At 47.3% G+C, this 23,607-nt stretch overlaps 1 protein-coding gene across 1 annotated transcript; it reads left to right on the top strand.

Annotated features, from left to right (window-relative positions):
- Positions 1-10,318: 10,318 nt before the first annotated feature.
- PRODH2 (proline dehydrogenase 2) lies at positions 10,319-21,712 on the top strand (the record flags this gene model as incomplete). The annotated part of the gene is made up of 10 exons (XM_079723188.1): positions 10,319-10,492; positions 10,569-10,765; positions 10,856-10,994; positions 11,077-11,163; positions 16,380-16,460; positions 16,547-16,702; positions 16,807-16,973; positions 19,969-20,079; positions 20,466-20,551; positions 21,528-21,712. 10 exons carry the CDS (start codon positions 10,319-10,321, stop codon positions 21,710-21,712), a joined length of 1,383 nt encoding a protein of 460 aa, XP_079579314.1.
- Between the last annotated feature and the right edge of the window lie 1,895 nt (positions 21,713-23,607).

The following is a 23,607-nucleotide window of genomic DNA, read 5'->3' as shown; positions in this document are numbered from 1 at the left end:
TGCTCCGCAACGAAAGAAGCCACTGCAATGAGAAGCCCGTGCACCGCAGTGAAGAGTAGCCCCTGTTCTCCGCAACTAGAGAGAGGGGGAGGGGGAGGGGGGAGGGGGGAGGGGGGGAGGGGGAGGAGGGGGGAGGGGGAGGAGGGGAGGAGGGGGGGAGGGGAGGGGAGGGGAGGGGGAGGGGGGAGGGGGGGAGGAGGGGGAGGGGAGGGGGAGGAGGGGGAGGGGGGAGGGGGAGGGGGGAGGAGGGGGAGGGGGGGAGGGGGGGAGGGGGGAGGGGGGAGGGGGGGAGGGGGAGGGGAGGAGAAACATACAACATTCTGTTTCCACTTTGGCTAAGGAGAAAAGGTGAATTTATTGAAACAAAGCTACGAGGAGTCTATCTCTCTGTATCTCTTGGCTTTGCTGTTCTCTGTGTTGACTTCATTCTCAGGTAGACCCTTCATTTGGGAGACAAAGATGAGCACTTGCAGTTCTAGGCTGGCATTCCACAAGCTCAGGAGCCAGAGTACATCTTTTGCCAATAGTTCTGGAAGGTCTTGGGGCTGTCTTTCGTCAGCCCAGCTTGGGTCTTATGTCCATCCCTGAACCAATCATTATGGCATGTGGAACCATATTTGTTCCAGGGAACAAAATATGTGGATAATCCAGGTCCTGGGTTGCTCAGAACCACATAAACCACTTGGGAACAAAATATGTGGATAATCCAGGTCCTGGGTTGCTCAGAACCACATAAACCACTTGGGTAAGGCTCACCAAAGGAACCCCTAGGCTGCAGTTGGGTCTCTTCATGCACTTTTTACTTCCTCTTTGCTACTGTCTGAATCAATGTAACAGATATCTATTGCTTCTGTCTGCCCAGAATCGGGTCCCTCTTAATTTATATAGATATCATTGAATAAGACAAGTTCCTAATTATGCTAAGCCCCTGGATCCAGCTATACCCAAAGTCAGAGCCACTCCTGGACTATACATTCCCCTTTTCCCTTAGGTAAATCTGAATGGTGTCTTCAGTTAGTTAGATGCAACCATAAATTACCCTCTCCCTTAAGCCAGTTTGAATGGGGTCCTTAGTAAACTGATACAGAAATGAATAATTTACAAGGGGAAGAAACTCACCCAAATTAGTAGAGCTAAAAGGCATTTACTTTATTACTTACTAAGGGAAAAATAGTAATTTCACAGCCGAGGAAACCTGACAGATGCCACTTTACCAAATGATCAAAATTAACATTACCAGGCATGTAAGAAATTGACATCATGGGCCTGACGATATGAAATATTGAGGATACAACAGTATGTCAATGATATTCCTGACTAAAGTGCATAACCTGAATCTAATCATGAGGGAGACATATTGAAATTGAAGGATATTCTACAAAATAGCTGTCCTGCAATCTTCATGTATGTCAGGTCATACAACACAAAAGAAGACTGAATTATTCCAGCTTAAAGGAGACTAAAGAGACATGGCAGCTGAGGGCAACACATATTTTCTATAAAGGGTATTATGGGGACAATTGACAAAACTGAGTAAGAATTGTAGATTAGATAACAATATTGTGTCAATGTTAATTCTATTACACTATGGTTGGGTAAGAGAATGCCTTGTTCTTAAGAAATGTGCACTTAATTGTTTAGGGTAAAAGGTTATTGTGTCTTCAATTTACTCTCAAACAACTGAGAAAAACAATGTGTGTTTATACAGAGAGGTAGAAAAGGATAAAACAAAGGTAAAATGTTGATATTTGGGGAATGAGGGTGAACTGTATTGAAATGCTTTGTATCCTTCTTAGAACTTTTCGGGAGGCCTGATATCACATCAAAATAAAAGTTGAGGGCTTCCCTGGTGGCGCAGTGGTTGAGAGTCCGCCTGCCGATGCAGGGGACACGGGTTCGTGCCCCGGTCTGGGAAGATCCCACATGCCACGGAGCAGCTGGGCCCGTGAGCCATGGCCACTGAGCCTGCGCATCCGGAGCCTGTGCTCCGCGACGGGAGAGGCCACGGCAGTGAGAGGCCCGCGTACCGCAAAAAAAAAAGAAAAATAAAATAAAAGTTGATTTTAAAAAGTGCATTGTAAAGGTGCATGACAATGTCATAGAAGAAAAGAATCGGAAGTACAACTGGGTCTCATGGGTTGTGCAAATCTATCCAGTTCTTTTTATCTTTCATTGGTCCCATCATCTTTTGTCTACATCCCTCAGCAGATTTCCTCCATTCTCTCCTTGTAGATACCTAGCTTCCCTCTTTGTCCATAATTATTGCTTGTCCAGGAATTGACTGCCCCAGTTCTAGAGCACCACACCCTTGCCTGACTCTGAAATGTAGTGTCTTTATTCCAAATTTCAGACAGATCAAATCGGATTGGCTCAAGTTGGGTTAAGAAAAGGAGATCATAGGGGAAATGAAGACTATCTAGAGCAACAACATGGATGAATCTCACAAACACAGTGTTGAATTAAAAGTCAGACCCAAAAGAGAACATACTGTATGATTTCATCTCTTTAAAGTTAAAAACAGTCAAAACTGATTTGTGGCAATAGTGGTTACCTTTGGGGGAGAGGGAGACAGTGATTGGAAAGGGACACAAGGAGGGTTTTTACGAGACTGATAATGTTGCTCCTTGACCTGGGTGCTAGTTACACAGGTGTCATTTTCTGAAAATTTATCACACAATACTGGTGATATGGGCGCATTTCTTTATGTGCGTTATATATCATTAAATTTTTTATATTATATCTCATAGATGGCATTATGGTTGGAATTATAATTTTCTGATATGGTTAACAACGCTTGGTACCGTTCTGGACAAATAAATTATAAATGTCACTCTATTTACTGTATAGTTTCATTTCAGAAAAAAAGTTCGTATATTTTAAACCATACCAAAAATTTTCATGCATGCGTATTTATATTAATTTCAGATAATTATAAACTTATCTTTTTACCCATATGAATGCCTTTAACGATGTTTTCAAGTTGTTCAGGACGCGGACGCAATATCCAGCAGCATGCCTTGACGCTGGCCTCTTAAATGTCTGGAGGGTGGGAGGGAGGGAGACGCAAGAGGGAAGAGATATGGGAACATATGTATATGTATAACTGATTCACTTTGTTATAAAGCAGAAACTAACACACCATTGTAAAGCAATTATACTCCAATAAAGATGTTTAAAAACAAAAAGCCTGTAGCGTCCTTCGTCAACGCGGCAACCAAAAACGTTTGCGCAAATTTCCAAAACTCCCACCAGGGGGCGGTACCGCCCCGTTTGAGAAGAACCAGTCTACTAGAAGATTTGCTGTGTATTGGGGAGCTCGGGGGACGGGTCTGTGCTGGAGATGATAACTTGATGGTGGTGGTGGGAGTGTCTTCTGCATGTTTAGTGGTCACTGAGCCCCAATATTAAAGGCTAAGTAGCTGTGCAGGGCATCAAGACATAGGGGACCGCAGGAGCACAGAGTGCAGAGGGATTTTCTTAAAATTGTCGCTGGAGAATAACTGTCAAGGCAGGGGGAGGTAGGAATTGAGGCTGGCGAGATGGGCAAAGATATATCACGAAGGTCATCTTATGGCGTTTGTACTTTATCCTATGGGTGATACGAAGCCACTGAATAGCTGAAATGCAACAACGGACAGACAGCCTTTATTAGCTGTTTCCACATGCCAATCCCTCTTCTAAGTTCTTTTTATTTATTTATTTATTTATTTATTTATTTGCGGTACGCGGGCCTCTCACTGTTGTGGCCGCTCCCGTTGCGGGGCACAGGCTCCGGACGCGCAGGCTTAGCGGCCATGGCTCACAGGCCCAGCCGCTCCGTGGCATGTGGGATCTTCCCGGACCGGGGCACGAACCCGCGTCCCCTGCGTCGGCAGACGGACTCTCAACCACTGCGCCACCAGGGAAGCCCTAAGTTCTTTTTATGTATTCTCTTCCGGAACCATCAGAATTACTCATGAGCTCAGTTGTTCTGTCATCCAGAGTTCATTCACCCTTTTCCTGGTGACCTGCAGCCTTCTCTTGGGAAGCATCGGTGCCTGGCCACTTCAGATATGCTTTGTGCTTCGTATGTAGCCCACTCTACCTGGGGCTCCACGAATAGGGATAGCCCTGGGAACTGACCAACCAGAGTGTCTTATTTTCTAAGCCCAGTGGTTGGCTTACGAGTCATCAAGTAACCCAGTCAGAACCAACGAGAGGACTCTGACCCCCGCAGTTGTTCTCCCCCTTAGAACTCTGCCCTGCCTCTGAGCTAATATTAAAGACCCTTTTACTCTCAGCAGGAAGTGGGTGGTCACCCACAGAAGGACCATCTGGGAACTTCATTTAAGAACCTTCCCTAGCTACTGTTGAGCAGCTTGTTGTGTTCTGCCTGTTCTGCCAGGGGCTCAAGTTTCCCCACTTAGCCTCTGCCCCCCACCGCACTGTCATTTTCAACTTCACTTTCTACCAATCCTAGTTCTGTGTTTCAGGTAGTTAAGAAGAAATGCTTTACCTCCTTGCCTTTAAATCGTCTGTGATCTCAACCTGGTATGCCCACCCATTTTATTCAATAAGAATTTGTGGGGCATCTAGTCCATGCTATACTCTGGAGGATGCAGAGATAAATAGTAGATCTGGTTGTCTTCAATGTTGTGCAATTTCGTTTTGATGTATTTAGGCATGAATTTATTTTTATTTATCTTGTTTAGGATATACTTGCTTCTTGGAACTGTGGATTCATGTTTTTCATCAGTTCTGGAAAATTCTCAGCCATCATTTCTTCAAAGATTGCTGTTCCTCCGTTCTATTTTCTGCTTTTTGGTCTTTTATTAGATATTTGATGTATCTTAATCTCTCTTTCATATATCCATCTCTTTGTCTCTTTGTGCTATGTAATTTCCTCTGATAAATCTTTCAGTTCAAAAGTTCTGTCTTCAGCTATGTCTAATCCACTGTTTTGATTTTTATTGTGGGAATTACATTTATTATATTTTTAATCTCTAAAAGTTTCATCTTTTATTTTTCAAATCCACTTTTTTCATTCCTGATACTCTCTTGTTGCTTGCTTACATTTGTGATTGTATATTTTATTTCTTTAAACATTTTACAAAGGGCTAGTTTGTAGTCTGATTTTGACAATTCCAATATCTGAAATTTTTGCAGGTCTGAATCTTTTGTTTGTTGTTACGTTATATTGTATTTTTCCAAAGATGGCCAAAACAAAATTTGCTCTTTACAATATGACTTGACACAGGGCAAGTTTATGACTATAGCAGAAGTGACATTGTGATTTCCAAAGCTAGGTCATAAAAGGCAGTACAACTCCTCCCTGATTCCTTTAGGATGCTCACTCTAAGAACTCCACCACCATGCTGCAAAGAAATCCAAGCATCCTATGGAGAGGAACTGAGGCCCCCAGCCCACAGACCTGACCGAATCTCCAGCCAACAGCCAGCACCAAGTTGTCAGGCATGTGAGTACAGTATCTTGAAAGTGCATCCTCCAGCCCCAAGTTGAGCCAACCCTGCTCATCCTACATGGAACAGAAACAAACAACTGAACTGAGCCCTGCCCAAATTGAGAAATTGTAAGCAAAATAAATTATTGCTATTTTTTAAAGCTACCAATATTAGGGGTAGTTTATTTAGCAACAGTTGTTAACTGGAGCAGTTGTTTCTGCTAACCCTCACTCACGGTGGCTTACTCTCTTGTGTGCTTGGTGATTTTTTTTAATATATATATTACCAGGCTGGAACATCATTATTTTATACTTTTTTTTTTTTTTTGCAGTACGTGGGCCTCTCTCTGCATCATTAATTTAGAGTGATTTATCTTCTCTTTTAGGACAGACCTCAAAGTTAACTACTGATGAGATTTCCCATTTCTCATCTCTCTTGCTCGATAACCCTAAAGAACTCACCCCTAGTCTTGGATGGCCCCATCCTGGGACAGTCTGTACTTTTCACATTTGTAAATATCAATATCAGACTGATAATAATCTCATCACCACACCCCAGTTCACCCCCCACATCTCTACCCTGGGAGAAGAACTAAATTCTTCGATTGGTTAACACATTGTCAGAGGTCAGGGAGCAGGCTAGTTTCCTCCTACTACAGGAAATAGAAGACAACCACACACATCACTAGTTCAGTGTAAGTGTGGCTCACCTATGCCTAATTTGAGAAAGGAGCAAATTCGTTCTCCCTTCAGTAATCTCCCTCTATCACCATTAACCTTTGAGATCCCTAAATGCAAGCAGTTCACCTGCTGCTGCTTGGTTCTATCGCCTTAGTTGTGGCTCGCTGGCTTCTTAGTTGTGGCATGCGGGCTCCTTAGCTGTGGCGTGTGAACTCTCAGTTGCAGCATTCATGTGGGATCTAGTTCCCTGAGCAGGGATCAAACACGGGACCCCTGCATTGGGAGTGTGGAGTCTTAACCACTGTTCCACCAGGGAAGTCCTGGTTCTATCTCCTTAAGAACAAGCAAGGGGAGGAAAAAACGTAAGATCTGCCAGCTGAGAAATAAAAAATATCTTCTCCAAATCCCACTAAGGTGCCTTTTCCACCCAGAACTGAGTTTTCCCACTGCTATATATCTCCTTGTAACTTAATTAAAGAGCAATCAGGGCCTGCCTGCCTACCCTCCAGCATAAACATCCTTGGAAAACGTCAAACACACCTGGATAACTAATTTTGTCATGAGAACCTGTCATGAGAGAGGGGAAGATCTTGGCACCGCCTCTACTGGAGCGATGAGTGCAACACCACGGCACCTTGGTAAGCAGCGCTGCTGTCAGTAACCACTGTTAGAGCAACTCTACCTCTCCCAGCTGCCCCCTACTCTATCCCCTGTCAGATCATGACTTTTTTGAGGGAGTGATTCTTGTGGCCTCCTCTACTTCTTCCTGGATCAGCACTGACTCAAGAAGTTGATCTTATCCACATGGAAACAAATGTCCATCAACAGATGAATGGATAAAGAAGACGTGGTACATATATACAATGGAATACTACTCAGTCATAAAAAAGAATGAAATCATCCTATTTGCAGCAACGTGGATGGACCTAGAGATTATCATACTGAGTGAAGTAAGTCAGAAAAAGAAAGACAAGTACCATATGATATCACTTACATGTGGAATCAAAAATATGACACAAAAAACTTATCTATGAAACAGACTCACAGACATAAACAGAATTGTGGTTGCCAAGGGATGGGAGAGGGATGGGTTGGGAGTTTGGGATTAGCAGATGCATACTATTATATATAGAATGGATAAACAACAAGGTCCTACTGTATAACACAGGGAAGTATATTCAATATCCTGTGATAAACCATAATGGAAAAGAATATGAAAAAGAATGATGTATATATATGTATAACTGAATCACTTTGCTGTATGGCAGAAATTAACACAACATTGTAAATCAACTATACTTCAAAAAAATAAATTTAAAAATTTATGACTTTAGACCCAAACTCTGGTTTACAGGAAATACAGAAGATAAAGGAACACATTAAATGACATCACAATGACATCATAATCAGGCAAATACAATATGTAGGACATTCTATAAGACAACTTTAAACTTTGTTTGCAAATTTTCATGATAAAATATCAGGGAAAGTGAAGAAATTATCAGTGATGGGAATCCATTCAATACAACAATCTGCAAATGTTAAAAATGAGGCAAATCAGCAAACTATAGAGAAAATGAACAAAGCCAAAGTTTGAAAAAATCAGCAAGATTGATAAAATCCCCAGTTAGACTGATCACGAAAAAAAGAGAGAACAGAAATTACTAATATCAAGATTGGAAGAGAGATTATCACTACAAATTCTGTCACCATTAAAAGGATGTAAAGAGAATATTATGACAACTTTGTGTCAAGGCCTTGACAATTTAGATGAAATGCCAATTCCTTGAAAAACATAACATATGAGAGTAACTCAAGATGCAATAGAAAATATATTTATTCAAGAAATTGAACTTATTATTAAAATCCTTCCCACAAAGAAAGCTCCAGGCCCAGATGGCTTCACTGGTGAAATCTATCAAAGATTAAAGAAAGAAATAACATAAAATCTTTCAAATCTGAGATCCAGCTATATGTGCTGAGATGGAAACAATTCCTCAAGATACATTAAGTAAAAAAATCAATGTGCAAAGGGACAAGTAGTATTTTCTCATTTATGTAACAAAAAGGAGCTATATAGGTGTGTTTCTATGCACAAACTATCCTCCGCAAGGATACCCGGTTGCTTTAGAGGCATGAATTGAGGAGTTGGAGAAACTGTTTCACTCCTTTTCCTTTTGTATTATCTTAATTTTAAAATATGAACTGTGCATGTAATAAAAAAAGTTTAAAGACTTTTAACCCCGGATTTTCTGGATTTATAGTCTGACTCTTGTCCCTTGATTCTGTGAATTAGGTACTGAGGAAAAGACTGCAAAAAGGGTGGTTCAAATTTTATTCCTGGGGTTTAGGGGACAAGGACATTAAATCCACACTTGGCCACTGGCTGTGTGACTTCAGACATCTTTACCTCTCTGAGGCTCCACTTTTACTATCTGTGAATGGGAGGTTGTGCATTAGAGGATTAATTTTGTCCAACTCCTGGGAGGTAACCTCTAATCCCTTGGAATAGCCTGCTTGTTAGGAGTATCTTTGTTTACCTGGGGTCCTTGGGCTGTGCAGTATAAGCTTGACCCCTGGAGGGGCTGGAGACTAAGGTCAGTCATGTGGGAGGTAGGCCATGCCCATGTAACTGACCCCCAATAAAAAGTCTGGACACCACGGCTCATGTGAATGTCCCTGGCGTGGCACTCCATGTTTGTTTTCATGTTTTGTTGCTGGGAGAATTGAGCACCATTCAGTAGGCTCTGCTGGGAAAGGACAATGAGAAGCTTGCCTTGGTGTCTCCAGGACCTATGTCTTGTCTTGGTGTCTCCAGGTCGTATGTCTCCTATGTCCCATAGCTTCTTCCCTTTGGTATTTTTAATCTGTATCCTTTCACTGTAATAAATCATAACCATGAGTAAAACAGCTTTTCTGAGTTGAGTCCCTCCAGTGAATCGGTGAGCCTGAGGTGGTTTTGGGGATCCCTAAACACAGGGGTGATTAATGTCATATACCTCTTCAGGGGCATAGATACCAATGGGGTTGTACGTACACAAAACTTAATGATCACAGCCAGTATGTATTGAGCACATACTGTATACCAGGCTGTGTGTGTCCACGAGCTCACTGGCTCCTCATAACAACTCCGTGAGGCTGATACTATGATTAATTTCTTATTTTTATTTTATTGTGAAATGTATTGTACGTTCAGGAGTGTAAAATATAAATGTATGGCTTTAAAAAATACTTATAATGTGAACAACTGTGAATCCTCATCAGGTTAAGAAAAAAAGGACATAGAAGCCCCCATGAGCCCCTACCCAGTTACGACTCCTCTAATCCCTTGAGGTAACCACCTTTTTGACTTTTGTGATAATAATTTCCTTGCTTGCCTTTTCTTTATAGTTTGACCGCCCATGTATGTATCCCCCATACTATATTGCCATTTCATTATCCCTGCTTTTGAGTTTTTTGAATAGAATAAGACTGCATGTCCTGTTTGGCTGTTTGGTGTCTGGTTTCTTTCACACACCACGTGTGTGAGATTTATCCATGTGGTTGTATGTATCAGTAGTTTATGCTCTTTTCATTGCTCTGTAGTATTCTGTTGTATGACTAGACCACAGTGTATTTATCCATTCTCCAGTTGATGGAGATTTGGGTAGTTCCCATTTGGGACGATTACAAAGAATGCTGCTGGGAACATTTCTTCCTGTACATGTTTCCTGATGCCCATGTTCAAGTTCTCTAAGATATATACTTAATATGGAACAGATAGGTAAAAGGTTATGTGCATTTTCAAATTTATTCAGTAGCACTAGCCTCTCTCCCATTTTAAGATGAAGCAATTGCAACAAGAGAGGTTGATAACTTTCCCAAGATCACAAAGCGACACTGCCTTGCTCCCAGAGCCCACATTCTCACTTAACACCCACTGGCATATGATGGGCACCTAATAATTGTGAGCTGTTATTCTGAGGGTCGTTGGGGGCTGTTTTGGGGGGTTTCCTTTCCTGTCCCCGTTATTCTGAACTATGTCCCCATAAGTTAATAATTAACTGCCCCTCAAGGAGCCTGTGATCCTAAAGATTTACCTTTCCCTGGTTACTGTCTGGTTAATCAGTCACTGCCCCTGGCCGGGCAAGGGGCATTAGGTGGACCAGCTGCCTCCAAAGCCCCCTGACCTGGTGTGGAAGTGGCGAAGGATTCCTGATGCTCTGGACCTGTCGTGTGTTCTGCTCCCAAGCGGGCCCCTCCCCTGGGGGCTGGAAGCCCCTCAGCTTTGATGGTGGGGCCTTCCACCTCAAGGGCACAGGAGAACTGACGCGGGCTTTGCTGGTGCTACGGCTGTGTGCCTGGCCCCCTCTGGTCACCCACGGCCTGGCGGTGAGCAGTGACCGTGGGGACTGGCCCAGGGGGTCCCCAGGGCCAGACTCTGAGCCCTTGCTCCCTGTCACCCCAGCTCCAAGCCTGGTCTCAGCGGCTCCTGGGGTCCCAGCTCTCGGGCGCGCTTCTCCGAGCATCCATCTACGGGCAGTTTGTGGCTGGTGAGACCACAGAGGAGGTGAGGGGCTGTGTCCAACAGCTCCAGACCCTAGGCCTCCGGCCCCTGCTGGCAGTGCCCACCGAGGAGGAGCCAGACTCAGCTGTCAAGACTGGGTGAGTATGGGGCCAGGGACCAGGGTGGCCGGGAGGCTTGCAAGAAGGGGGTTAGTGGGCTCCAAACCCTGACGCCTGCTGGCTGGGCAGTGAGGCCTGGTATGAGGGGAACCTCAGTGCTATGCTTCGATGCGTGGACCTGTCACGAGGCCTCCTGGAGAGCCCTGGCCCGACTGGCAACATCCTCATGCAGCTGAAGATTACGGCGCTGATGAGCACTCGGCTCTGTGTAAGGGACTGGCAGGGTGGGAGGGGAGGGGGTGGGCGCCCCCCAGGTCCCCCTCGCTACCCCACCTACCACCTCATTCCAGAAGGAGCTAACCTCACGCGTCCGAAGGCCAGGGGGGTCCTTGGAGCTGAGCCCTGAAAGACTGGCTGAAGCCATGGACTCTGGGCGGGTAAGGAGCTCAGGCTGGGGGAGATTGGTTGGTGGGGAATGTGGGGGAAGCAGAGCCCCCTGGACTTGGAGGTAGCAGGCACCCGCCAGCGGCATGTTCAGAATGTTTAACTACCTCTACTTTCCAGGCTTAGAATGATCGGAATAAGTGTGGCTACAGACCTGGGGCATGGCTGGAATAAATGGAATATGGGTCACCTGTGGACTCTAGGGGAGGAGCCTGGGGGCTGGGAGCTCTCAGAGGAGAGATTGAGACAGCAGCTCTTTACCAACTAGAAGAAAGTAATCAATATTTTATCAATTGACTCAGCTATGCTAGTGTGTGCTAACTAGCTGGTAGCTATGATTAGACCAATGGGTTTTGGTTCATTCATTCACTCATTTGTTCTTTCATTTATTCTTTTTTTAAATTAACTGTAACTTTTGAAAAATGTTTACTCTATTCATTTATTTATTTGGTTGCGCCGGGTTTTAGTCGTGGCAGGTGGGCTCCTTAGTTGTGGCAGGTGGGCTCCTTAGTTGTGGCACATGTGCTCTTTAGTTGTTGCCAGCAGGCCCCTTAGTTGCAGCATGTATGTGGGATCTAGTTCCCTGAGCAGGGATCCAACCTGGGCCCCCTGCATTGGGAGCACGGACTCTTAACCACTGTACCACCAGGGAAGTCCCTCTTTCATTTGTTCTTTATTTCCATATCATATTTCTACCTTCCCTGCCATCAGCAGCATGTATCTCTTTGTTACTGTGATTTTGTTTTGCCAAGTATATGCTCTTTGGGGGCATATTTTTCCAACATTTTATTATGAAAAATTTCAAACGTACAGAAAAGTTGAAAGAATTTTACAGTGAACACCCATATACCTGCTGCCGTTAACATTTAACTATACTTGCTTTATTTATTTATTTTTTTTAAACATCTTTATTGGAGTATAATTGCTTTACAATGGTGTGTTAGTTTCTACTTTATAACAAAGTGAATCAGCTATACATATACATATATCCCCATATCTCTTCCCTCTTGCATCTCCCTCCCTCCCACCCTCCCTATCCCACCCCTCTAGGTGGTCACAAAGCACCGAGCTGATCTCCCTGTGCTATGCGGCTGCTTCCCACTAGCCATCTATTTTACATTTGGTAGTGTATGTACGTCCATGCCACTGGGCATATACTTGCTTTAAATCCTATCTATCCTTCTATCCATTCCTCTATCCATCCATCAATCCCCATTGTTTTGATGCATTTCAAAGTAAGTTGCAGACCTCAGCACACTTATCCCCCAAATGCTTCAGAATGCACATCACTAATTAGAGCTCTGTATTTATTTCTTTTCAGGTAAAATTTACATACAATGAAATGCACACATTGTAAATGTACCCTTTGATGAGCTTTGACAAATACACACCTGAGCAATTCAAATCCCTATCAAGGTATAGAACATTTCCATCACTGCAGGAAGTTCCCTTGTGCCCTTCTCCATCAATGGGGCTGGGTGGGGGGTGGAGGGTATAGTTTTAAACGCACACAAGTAACATTATGTTATCTATGGCATTCTGTTTCTTACTTTTTTCACTGAGCACTCTGATTTTAAGATCTCTCCAAGCATCTCTGTGTACATCTAATCCATTTTTAAAAATATTTATTTATTTATTTGGCTGTTCTGGGTCCTAGTTGTGGCATGTGGGATCTTCGTTACCGCGTGCAAGATCTTTTAGTTGTAGCATGTGGACTCTTAGTTACAGCATGTGGGATCTAGTTCCCTGACCAAGGATCGAACCTGGGCCCCCTGCACTGGGAGTGTGGAGTCCCAACCACTGGACCACCAGGGAAGTCCCTAATCCATTGTTTTTAATGGCTGCTTCTGGCCGCATGGTTTACCTCTCCTGGGATGGACACCCGGTTGGCCTCTGAGCCTCCGTCACCCCAAATAATGCTGCCTGGGACCTGCTGAGGTTTCTTTTTTTAATTCGTAATTTTTAATACGTGTCACAGAACACATAGAAGCAGGACTTAGTGCTTCAAAGGATCAGCTTTGGAGTGTACCGAATTTCACCTCTTCGTGAACTTAGTTTACTCATGTGAGGACAGTGATGGTAATTTCTTCCCAGTGTGGGTTTAAAGACTAAAGACCCTGCCAGGCTGGCATCCGCACGATGACAGAGGGGCCCTCATCCCTCTGTGTCACTAGCTTCCCTTGGCTTCCCCAACACCATCAGACCTGCTGTTCCTTTTCCATCTCTGCCAGCTCATTCTCAATCTGTTAGGTTTTACTCTGCCTGACTCTTAAATATGGAGGTTCCCCAGGGCGAGGTCCCGGCTCACTCCCCTCTCAGTCCTTACTCCCCTCCAAGGGGCCTTCGCACCCACCCCTACAGCCTGCTTCCCTGCTCTGCACTCATGATGCCTGCCTTCTGTCTCCAGCCCCAGCCTTTCCCCTGAGTCCCTCTGGAACCTCCGCCTGGACGTCCCCCAGACCCCTCACAACAACTGGGTCCCACACTGGCCTGTGTCTCCCCAAACCTGCCCCCTCCTCCTGTCCCCATCTCAGAGCAGTCCTACCACCCCCATCCCAGATCCCAAGCCCCACCCATCCTTGGTCTTCACAGCCACTGGCTCCACAGCACGATTCATAACTGTCCCGTTCACGGCCATATCCCAGGCCATGGCACCTAGACAAGATGTGATAAACATATGTTAAATAAATGAGTAAATGAATGGAGCAAGTGAGTCTGAAGCAGTAAACTAATGGTGGAGAACTTACCACTCACAATGTGCCACGCACTATCCTAAGTGGTTTACATGTGTTCAAGGGAAGCATTTACTCTCTGCCTGGAGATGCTGAGGTTTAAATCCCGGGTCAAGCTGTGTGATTTTATAAGTTTATTTATTTATTTATATTTTTGGCCACATTGGGTCTTTGTTGTTGCGTGCGGGCTTTCTCTAGTTGCGGCAAGAGGGGGCTACTCTTCGTTGAGGTGCATGGGCTTCTTATTGCTGTGGCTTCTCTTGTTGCGGAGCACAGGCTCTAGGTGTGCAGGCTTCAGTAGTTGTGGCTCACAGGCTCTAGAGCGCAGAATCAGTAGTTGTGGCACATGGGCTTAGGTGCTCCGCAGCATGTGGGATCTTCCCGGACCAGGGCTCAGACCCGTGTCCCCTGCATTGGCAGGTGGATTCTTAACCATTCTCCACCAGACACAGCTTGGAAGTCCCAAGCTGTGTGATTTTAGATGAATGACTTCAACTCTCTGTGCCGTCACCTCTGTTTCCCCCTCTGTAAAATGGGGATGACAATAGTCCCTACTTCAGAGGGTGGTGAAGGGTAAATGAGGACCTGAAATTGCATGTGGCACCCTCTTGGCCCTCTGTGAGGGTGGCGGCTCCACCAGCTGCTCACACCCCAGAACTCTCCTGGGATGATGCCCCACAGGGAGACAATTCTCTGATTGGGGAGAAGAACTCCACAGGTGCCCCTCACCCTTCCCTTCTCCTGGAGAGTCTTCTCCCCCGGGATGGGATCCATATCCATCCTGTTGACTATACTGGAGCCCTAAATTCCACCTGTTCCTCTTTCTTTAACTTCCCAATTTCTTTGAACCCAGCTGGACTCCCTGAGTCACCAGCAGCTCACATTCACCCTCGAATCCCCCTAAGAGGACCCTGAACTAGGGACAGTTATTATTTCCACATTACAAATGTAATAATTCCCTAAACGTTTGTTGAACATCTACCGCGTTCCAGGTGCTGTGCCAGGGGTGGGGATGATGACCAAGATAAACAAAATCTCTGCCCTCGAGGTAATTTCTTGCTAGTCTGGGAGGCGCAAGAGACACTCAGTTGTTAAAACCAAAGCCCAGTGGGGGCTTGCAGGGCCTCGTGCCAGTGAAGGGGGGGCGGCACAGCGCACCGAGCTAGGAAAATCATTCTTTTTCAAGTTTAGGTTCTAGTACCCCTCAGAGTCTCAGTTTCCTAATCTGGAAATTGGGAATAATATTTACTTAATTGTTTTAGGGGATCAAATTAATTAATGCAGATAAAGTAGGTGCTTTTGAAATTGGGCTCCGAGAGCTTCCCCCTATTAGTAAACCGCCTTTTCACCTGAGCTCTTTTGAAAGGTTTCTGTTTATTGTTCCCTTACAGTCAAATGATCTTGGATTCAGATGGGGAGAGTGGTGCAGAGACAGACACAGAGGAACATTGCCCTCTCTTCACTCTATCCATAAGTGTGTGAAAAAATGTAATAAATGTTTAATTGTACTAAAACAAAAAACAAAGCCGATATGTTACAAGTATAGACAGCCATTGTAGGGAAAAATAAGGCTGAGGAAGGGGAAAGGAAAGCCCCAGGAAGGGAGTTGCAAGTTCAAACCAGAGAAAACCTCATAGAGAAGGTGGCATTGAAATAAAGACCCTGCGGAGAGGTTGGAGTGAAGTAAGTGGACATCTGGGCGAAAAGTGTTCCAGGCGGAAGGAACAGCCAGAGCAAAGGCTCTGAGGTGGGAAGGTACCTGGCATGTTCAAAGACTAGCAGGGAGGCCAGTGAGGCTGGAGGGCAGTAAGCCAGGTGGAGGGTGGGAGGAGGTGAGAACAGAGGGGTCAGACCAGGGGAGCCTTGTGAGTTGCAATGAGGCCTTCAAAGTTTGATGAGGAAACTGAGGTCCCAAGAGACTAATGCAAGGTAACACTTATGGCTCTTATTATGAGCTAGCTACTGTTCCAAGCACCTTCTAGATGCTAATTCCAAGTCACGTCACTCTCCCACTGGAAAATAGAGCTTGGAATAACATCTGCCTACTAGGATCATTGTAAAGAGTAAATACATAAGATGGCATTTGAAGCCACCTATTATTATAACATGTATTGAGTGCTTATCATATTCTGGCACTGTCCTGTCCTGTTTATGTCCAGGCACATCTCACATATTGACACATTTTTATCCACACAGCAACTCCATGAGGTAGTTATTATTATCACCCCCATTTTACAGAGGAGAACATTGAGGCCCAGAGAGTTTATATGATTTGTTCAAGGCCACACAGTAAGTGGTAGAGCCAGGATTCAAACTCAGATTCTGAGCTCTCAACCATTGTATCAATATCAATGTGATACAGTTACTTTTCAATTTCTAAACTGTTTTTCCCTTCCTGCTGGTGGAGGAGAGAAGACTTAGGCTCTGGAAGGGTCCAGTAGCCCTGAACTGCTCTTGCCACCCCCCACCCCCCACAGGACCTCCAGGTCTCCTGCCTCAGTGTTGAGCAAACCCGGCATCTCCAGGCCTCCTTGAGCCGTTTGCACCGGGTGGTACAGGTAACACCTGCGGCCGCGGTCTGGCTCCACTGCACCTGCGTGCTGGTCGCTCCTGGGGGCCCGACCACAGTCTCTCTCACCCTCAGCACGCCCGGGCCCAGCATGTGAGGCTCCTGGTGGATGCTGAGTACACCTCCCTGAACCCTGCACTCTCTCTGCTGGTGGCCGCTCTGGCCACTCGCTGGAACAGCCCCAGGGAAGGCGGGCCCTGGGTGTGGAACACTTACCAGGCCTATCTGAAGGTGTGTGGTGCACTTGGGGTGGGGGTGGGGGAGGGGTCCGGGGGAGGGGACCGCAGGCCGGGGTCCCAGCACCTTGACCCGAAGCTGCCCCTGTGCTCTGCCAGGACACCTATGAGCAGCTGAGGCGGGATGCTGAGGCCGCAGACGGGGCTGGCCTGGCCTTTGGGGTGAAGTTGGTACGAGGGGCGTATCTGGAGAAGGAGAGAGAGGTGGCCCGGCTCCAGGGTACCGAAGATCCCACTCAGCCTGACTACAAGGCTACCAGTCAGAGGTGGGACTGGGGCAGGCTGGTCTCTGAGACAAACAATATTAGCATCTAACCTTTCATTAGCACTCACTTCCCAGGGAGCTGAGTGTCCTGTGTGGGTCTACACAACACTCCCTCTCCCCAGTCCAGGACACTGTCACTTCCCCCCTGAAGAGCAGCCTCCTCCTTGGGCTTCCTGCTCCCTTCTCTATCCCCCCTCCCCATTCGGTCCCCACATGCAGCCAGAGGGAGCCTGCCTCACATCTTGTCCCTCCTCAGTTCAAAATCCTCCCATGGCTCCCAGTGAACCCTTGATAAACCCCAGATCCTTGCAGCTGCCTGCAATCCTGTCTCCTCGCTCACTTCACTCCAGCCACACTGGCCTCCTTGATGCCCCCCAGGGCCTTTGCACTTCCTGTTCCCAATGCCCAGAACCTTCTCCCTCCAGACAGTGGTGTGGCTCAATCCCTCACCTCCTTAGGTCTTTACTTGTTGGTACCTTCTCAGGGGACCTTCCTGCCCTCCCTATCAAAAACTAGAACTCTCCACACCCACTCACTTCTTAGATTGATTTTTCTTCCGGCGCTTATCAGCAGTTGAGGTTTCACATTCGGTTGCTCATTATTCGTCTCACCCATGGGAGCGTGGGCCCGGGAGGGCAGGGCCTTCTGATTTGTTCACTGCTGAACCCCCAGTGCTTAAAATTGCGCCTGCTGTGTGGTGGGTGCTCGGTACAGATCTGTTGAAAGAATGAATAAACAACCCAAGCGGTAGACACTATTATTATCATCCCCATTTCACAGAGGATGAAATCGAGGCACAGAGAAGTGGAATCACTTACCCACGGTCGCACAGCTAGTGAGTGGCAGGGCCAAGATTTTTGGCAGACTGGCTCTAGAACCCACATTTTTACTCACCTCAAATCCTTGTGAGTTCCTTGGGCCACCATCCCATGGCCCTGGGAAGTAAGAATTTATTATTTCAGGGAATTCCCTGGCAGTCCAGTGGTTAGGATTCTGGGCTTTCACTGTTAGGGGCCCAGGTTCAATCCCTGGCTGGGGAACTAAGATCCTGTAAGCCAAGAGGCCACAGCCAAAAAAAAAAAAAAAAAAAAAAAGAATTTATTCTTTCAATACATACTTGCTGACCACTTTATTTATTTATTTTTCTTTTAAATGTATCTATTTATTTATTTATTTTTGGCTGTGTTGGGTCTTCGTTGCTGCGCTCAGGCTTTCTCTAGTTGCGGCAAGTGGGGGCTACTCTTCGTTGCTGTGCGTGGGCTTCTCATTGCGGTGGCTTCTCTTATTGTGGAGCACGGGCTCTAGGCGCACAGGCTTCAGTAGTTATGGCACGCAGGCTCAGTAGTTTTGGCTCACGGGCTCTAGAGCTCAGGGTCAGTAGTTGTGGCGCATGGGCTTAGTTGCTCCGCGGCATGTGGGATCTTCCCAGACCAGGGCTCGAACCTGTGTCCCTTGCATCGGCAGGCGGATTCTTAACCACTGTGCCACCAGGGAAGTCCCTGACCACCTGATTTAGATCAGGAACTGTGTTGCACCCTGGTTGCAGTGGCAACCAAGGTGGCCACCAGGCCCTGTCCTCATGGAGTTTTCAAAGCCCAATTCCATTTCACAGTGGACCAAGGAGAGGTCTGTAGAGTTGCAAGTACTTACCAAGCTTCCAGAGCAAGTTGCTAAGCCACGAAGGCTAAGCTTGCATCCAAGCCCATGAAGGTTCCTAGGCACATTTGTGTCCCATAGGCTTAATCATTTGGCACCATTTTTGTTTTTTTTTTACTGAGATATAATTCACATATCGTAAAATTTGCTATTTTAAAGTGTACAATTCAGTGGCCTTTAGTATGTTCATAAGATTGTGCAGCCATCACCACTATCTAATTCCAGAACATTTTCATCACCTCAAAAAGAAACCCCATATGCATTAGCAGTCACTCCCCATTCCCACCCACCCCCAGCCCCTGGCAACCACTAATCTACTTTCTGTCTCTATAGATTTGTCTATTCTGGACATTTCCTATTAATGGAATCATATAATATATGACCTTTTGTACCTGGCTTCTTTCACTCAGCATAATGTTTTCAAGGTTCAACCATGTTGTAGCATGTGTCAGTGCTTCATTCCTTGTTATGGTCGCATAATATTCCATTGTATGGAGAGTTCACATTTGATTTATCCTTTCATCAGTTGATGGATATTTGGATTGTTTCCACTTTTTTTGTCAATTGTGGATAGTGCTGCTATGAACATTCACATACACATTTTTGTGTAAACATACAGTTTTCATTCTCTTAAAAGTTGAGTTCTCTAGGACTGGAATCGCTGGGTCATATGGTCACTCCATGTTTAACTTTTTGAGGGACTACCAGATGGTTTTCCAAAGTGGCCGCAGCATTTTAGACTCACACCAGCACGGTGGGAGGGTTCCAATTTCTCCACATCTTCTCCAGCACAGTACCATTAATGTTTTAATAGAGATTTTGAATAAATAATACATTCACATGATTCAAAAATCAAAATGATATGAAAATGAACACACCAACACAGCTCACATTCACTCACATCCCCATGTAATCATGGGGTCTCCCTGCCCCCACAGGGGCACTCCACTCTCCTCTGGGTGTTCATTTAGCTGGTCCCCCACTTACAGACATTTGGGTTGTTACTAACCCTGCTCTGTAGACACTGCTGCAGTGAATGACCTTGGATAAATGTCATCTTGTGTGATGTGGCCCTTAGCTGTGACAGTGCCATTGTGCCAGAGGCTTTATGTCCACCCTCATCTCACTCCATCCTCACAGCAACACTGTTAGGTGAAGGTGAAGAAAAAGGCTCAGAGAGGGGATGTCTCTCGCAGCGGAGGCAGGTGGGATGCAGGTACTTCCTGACTTCAGGGTCCTTGCCCTTAGGCACCCCACCTCCCAAGGAAAGAAATCCCCAGTCCCTGGGGCCTAACCCTCACTTAGCAGGTGTCATATGCCAGACCTTCATCTCCCTTCAGTTACAGCCGCTGTCTGGAGCTGATGCTGACCCAGGTGTCCCATCGTGGCCCCATGTGCCCCCTCATGGTGGCTTCCCACAATGAGGACTCCGTTCACCAGGCAACCAAGCGGTATGGAGTAGGGGAATGGGAAACAGGTGCCCAAAGGGTGGTGGACATGGAACAAGGGGAGGGACAGTGTGGGCCAGTAGGTTCAAAGGGGATGGGGAGGATATTCAAAATATTTAACTCCTGCTACACCTGCAGGTCCCATAGTCCCCAGCTGAACAAGGCATTGTCCCTTATTTGCTGGGGCATGGGGAGGTCCCAGGGCTCCAGAGAAGAAGTGGGGACTCACTGGGGATCCTTCAGGGGGCCCAGGGCAGTGGTTATTTATCAGTGAGTCTGGAAGTACTTCAATATTTGAATAACTAGAACAGCCATATGAGTGCATCATGGCTGACTTTCAGCTCTGGATCCAGCCACTGTCTGGATTGATGATGTGGCCTTTTCTGTAGCATGTGGGAGCTGGGCATTCCTCTGGATGGGCCTGTCTGTTTTGGACAACTTCTGGGGATGTGTGACCATGTCTCCTTGGCACTGGGTATGTGAATGATCCGTCCCTCCCAGCCCCACTCCCACATCCCACCCAGTCAGCCCCAGGCCTCATTCCCTCCCACACAGATCCCATCTTCCATTCCCAGACAATGCCTGGCCAGGCTCCCATCCAGGGCCTGCAGCTGGCAGAGCGCCAGACCGTTCCAGATAAATCTGTCCCGTAGCTGAAGGCCTTGCAGGCCTGTGTCTCTGTGTCTCTGCGGTCTGTTGTTTTTGTTGGTTCTTCATCATGGTATCTTGTCGCCCGTGTGCCTTGTTATCTTTACTGTGTTGTTCACCAGGGCCTGAGACCAGAAGATTTATGTTTTCTCCTGCCAGGTGCTAAGGGGTACAAAATCAGTGCACCCTAACTTCACAGCTTGAGGTTTCTTGAGATATCCCAGGGATGCAAATTGGGGCTGCAAATATTTTAGGGGACTAACCCATGGCCACAACCTATCAGAGATGGATTTCTCTATTTTTTTCCTTGCTCTGCTCATGGTCAAGGCCATTCCCTGGGAGTGAGGGAGGGTGGGAGGTTTGACTTCTTGTTATCTCTTACTTTGAGGGTCTAGATTTTTGGGTTCCAACTTAATCTGGGGAAGTTCTCCTTTATAACTCTTACCCTGGTCAGGCTTTGAGCCTCCATTTCTGTACCCCCTGAGCTTTGAAGTCATTAAATAGCAGCTCAATTTTGCCTTCAGGATAGAAATGCTTCTTGTGTAACCCTTCCTTCTCTGGATTCTCACTTTCTCTTAATTCTTGGATTAGTAAATTCCTTATTCTCTTGGCAGCATTTTCATAACTTTGAGAATTTTTTTTTTTAATGTTTACTCCAGGATTTTTAGTTTTTTCAGTGGGAGATTTTGTCCAACCCACCTAGTCTGCCATGTTCTCAGAAATGGAAATCCCTGTTCCAGATGGGGCCTGGGGGAGCCTCTCCCCAAACACCAGCCCACACCCTGCAAATACTCTCCCTCCAGGGCAGGCTGGCTATGCTGTGTACAAGTCCATCCCCTATGGCTCCCTGGAGGAAGTGATCCCCTACCTGATCCGGAGGGCCCAGGAGAACCAAAGTGTACTGCGGGGTGCCCGCAGGGAACAGGAACTGCTCAGCCAAGAACTTCGGCGGAGGCTGATGGGGCGGGGCCTGAGGGTACCCCATTAGCACCCCCAGGGGTCATATGGTCAATAAAGGTCCTGAGCTGCTGCCCAGGCAGCTGCCCTGTATGGAAGCCACCTCCTTGGGGAAGGGCTCATCTCAGCCTCAGCCAGCCCAAGCTAAGGGGGCTCTGTGGCTCAAGAGAGATCTTTAGATGACCCTAGAGCATAGCAAGGGCATTGATCAAAGATTAATGAGCTCCCCCACCAACGCTGAGGCAGACGATCCTGCGATGGGCCTGGGGTCAGCTCTACTCAGCCAGTTAGTGGCTCACGCGGGAATTTTCTTCACTCCAGTGGACGCCCAGGTGAAGAGCACAGATGAAGAGCAGACACTGAGGCACTGAAATCTAGAGGCTGGGCTAAGGCCACACGTCCACGGAGGGACAGAGAGAAGACCCAAGCCACTCTCTCATTTAATAAGCATTTACTGAGTCTCCTTCTGAGCTAGGCTTCCAGGTGAACAGTGCTAGGGACACAACAGTGACCAAACACAACCCCAGGCCTGGCCTCACAAAGGTCTTAGTCCAGTAGGGGTAGACAGACCCATCTTCAGACAGTGACAGCCCAGGGTGGTCAGGGCTGTGATGAGGGGAGCCCAGGCAGAGTATCAGGGCAACGTTGGGAAAAGCCTGGAGGCTGTAGGAGGCCAGAGGAGACACCTGGTGATCAAGAGGGCGTCCCAGAGAATTCATAAGAATAACCAAGTGAGTACTGAGAAGAGCATTCCAAGACAAGGGCATGTGCATAAACAGACTGCGGAGTCGGGGACAAGGATGGAGGCGGGGGGGCCAGAAGATGCAGTCTTTGGTGCCACACTGCAGGGTATCGACTCTGTCCCAAGGGCACTGGGGAGTAAGGAGGCTTTGAAGCAGGGGAGGGACAGAGTCAGGCTGGGCTTTAGTGAGAGTCCCTTGGCTGCAGCACGGCGAGTGGACCTTGAGCTTTCCGCCTGAGAGCCCAGAGGAAGCTGGGGTAGGGAAGCCTGGCAGGTGGGTAGAGCAGGGCAGGGTGTGGGGAAGGGAGGAGGGGGCTGGTGGAGAGAACAAAATCAGGAGGCTGAGCGGAAGGGCCGTGGAGCTGATAGGCTGGATTTGAGGCAGACGTTCAGGGCCAGGCCCAGGGCTCTGGCTTAAAGAGGGGACAGTGGCTCCAACTCTGAGATGGGGATCTGGGAGGAGATGCAGTTTGGGGGAGATACTGAGGCCAGTGTGGGACCCAGTGGGTGTGAGGGTCCCAAGGGACGTCCAGAGAGAGGCAGAGTATCAGGACATTGTGGACCCCCAGGCGTGGGGCAAAGAAGAGAGGCTGGGGCTGAGATGGAGGAAACCGCCCGTGGGCGTGGGCGAAAAGCATGGAAAGGCAGCCACGGGCAGGGATCATAAAGGGCGCGCCAGCCCAAACAAGAAGGCGGTAACATTAGGGGGCAGTCAGTAGCTCTCGGGTGGCCATTGCTGTCTCTCCTACCGGGTTACCTCGGGGCCGCAGGGGCAGCTCTCAGGGGAGGGTGGCTACTGCGCAAGCGCACAGGTGGCCCGAGACAGCGGGTGCGCACGAGCCTAGGATTCCCGCTCAGATCGCCAGAACCAGCGCACGGGGTCACGTGGGGGTCACGTGGCAGCCACGTGGGGATCACTGCCGGAGCCCAACGGTAGGTACAAAGCTGCAGGGACTGGGCCCTCAGCTGTCCACCAGGCCCCTTCCGCAGCCCACAGACCCCCGCCCTCAGACGACCCCCGCCCTCAGACCTCCCCCTCCCTCACACTCCTCCCTCCTTCCCACCCCTCCTACGCCCTCAGACCCACCCCTTTATCAGACCCTGTCTTCATTACGCGCTCGCTTCCCTCAGCCCACGGATGCAGTCCTCAGACCCCTTCCTTCTCTCCGCCCCTTCTCATAATC

This window comes from Hyperoodon ampullatus (assembly GCF_949752795.1).
Source record: "Hyperoodon ampullatus genome assembly, chromosome: 18".
NCBI lineage: Eukaryota > Metazoa > Chordata > Mammalia > Artiodactyla > Ziphiidae > Hyperoodon > Hyperoodon ampullatus.
The sequence above is the reverse complement of the archived record's forward strand: the minus strand, read 5'-3'. Positions and strand labels throughout refer to the sequence as shown.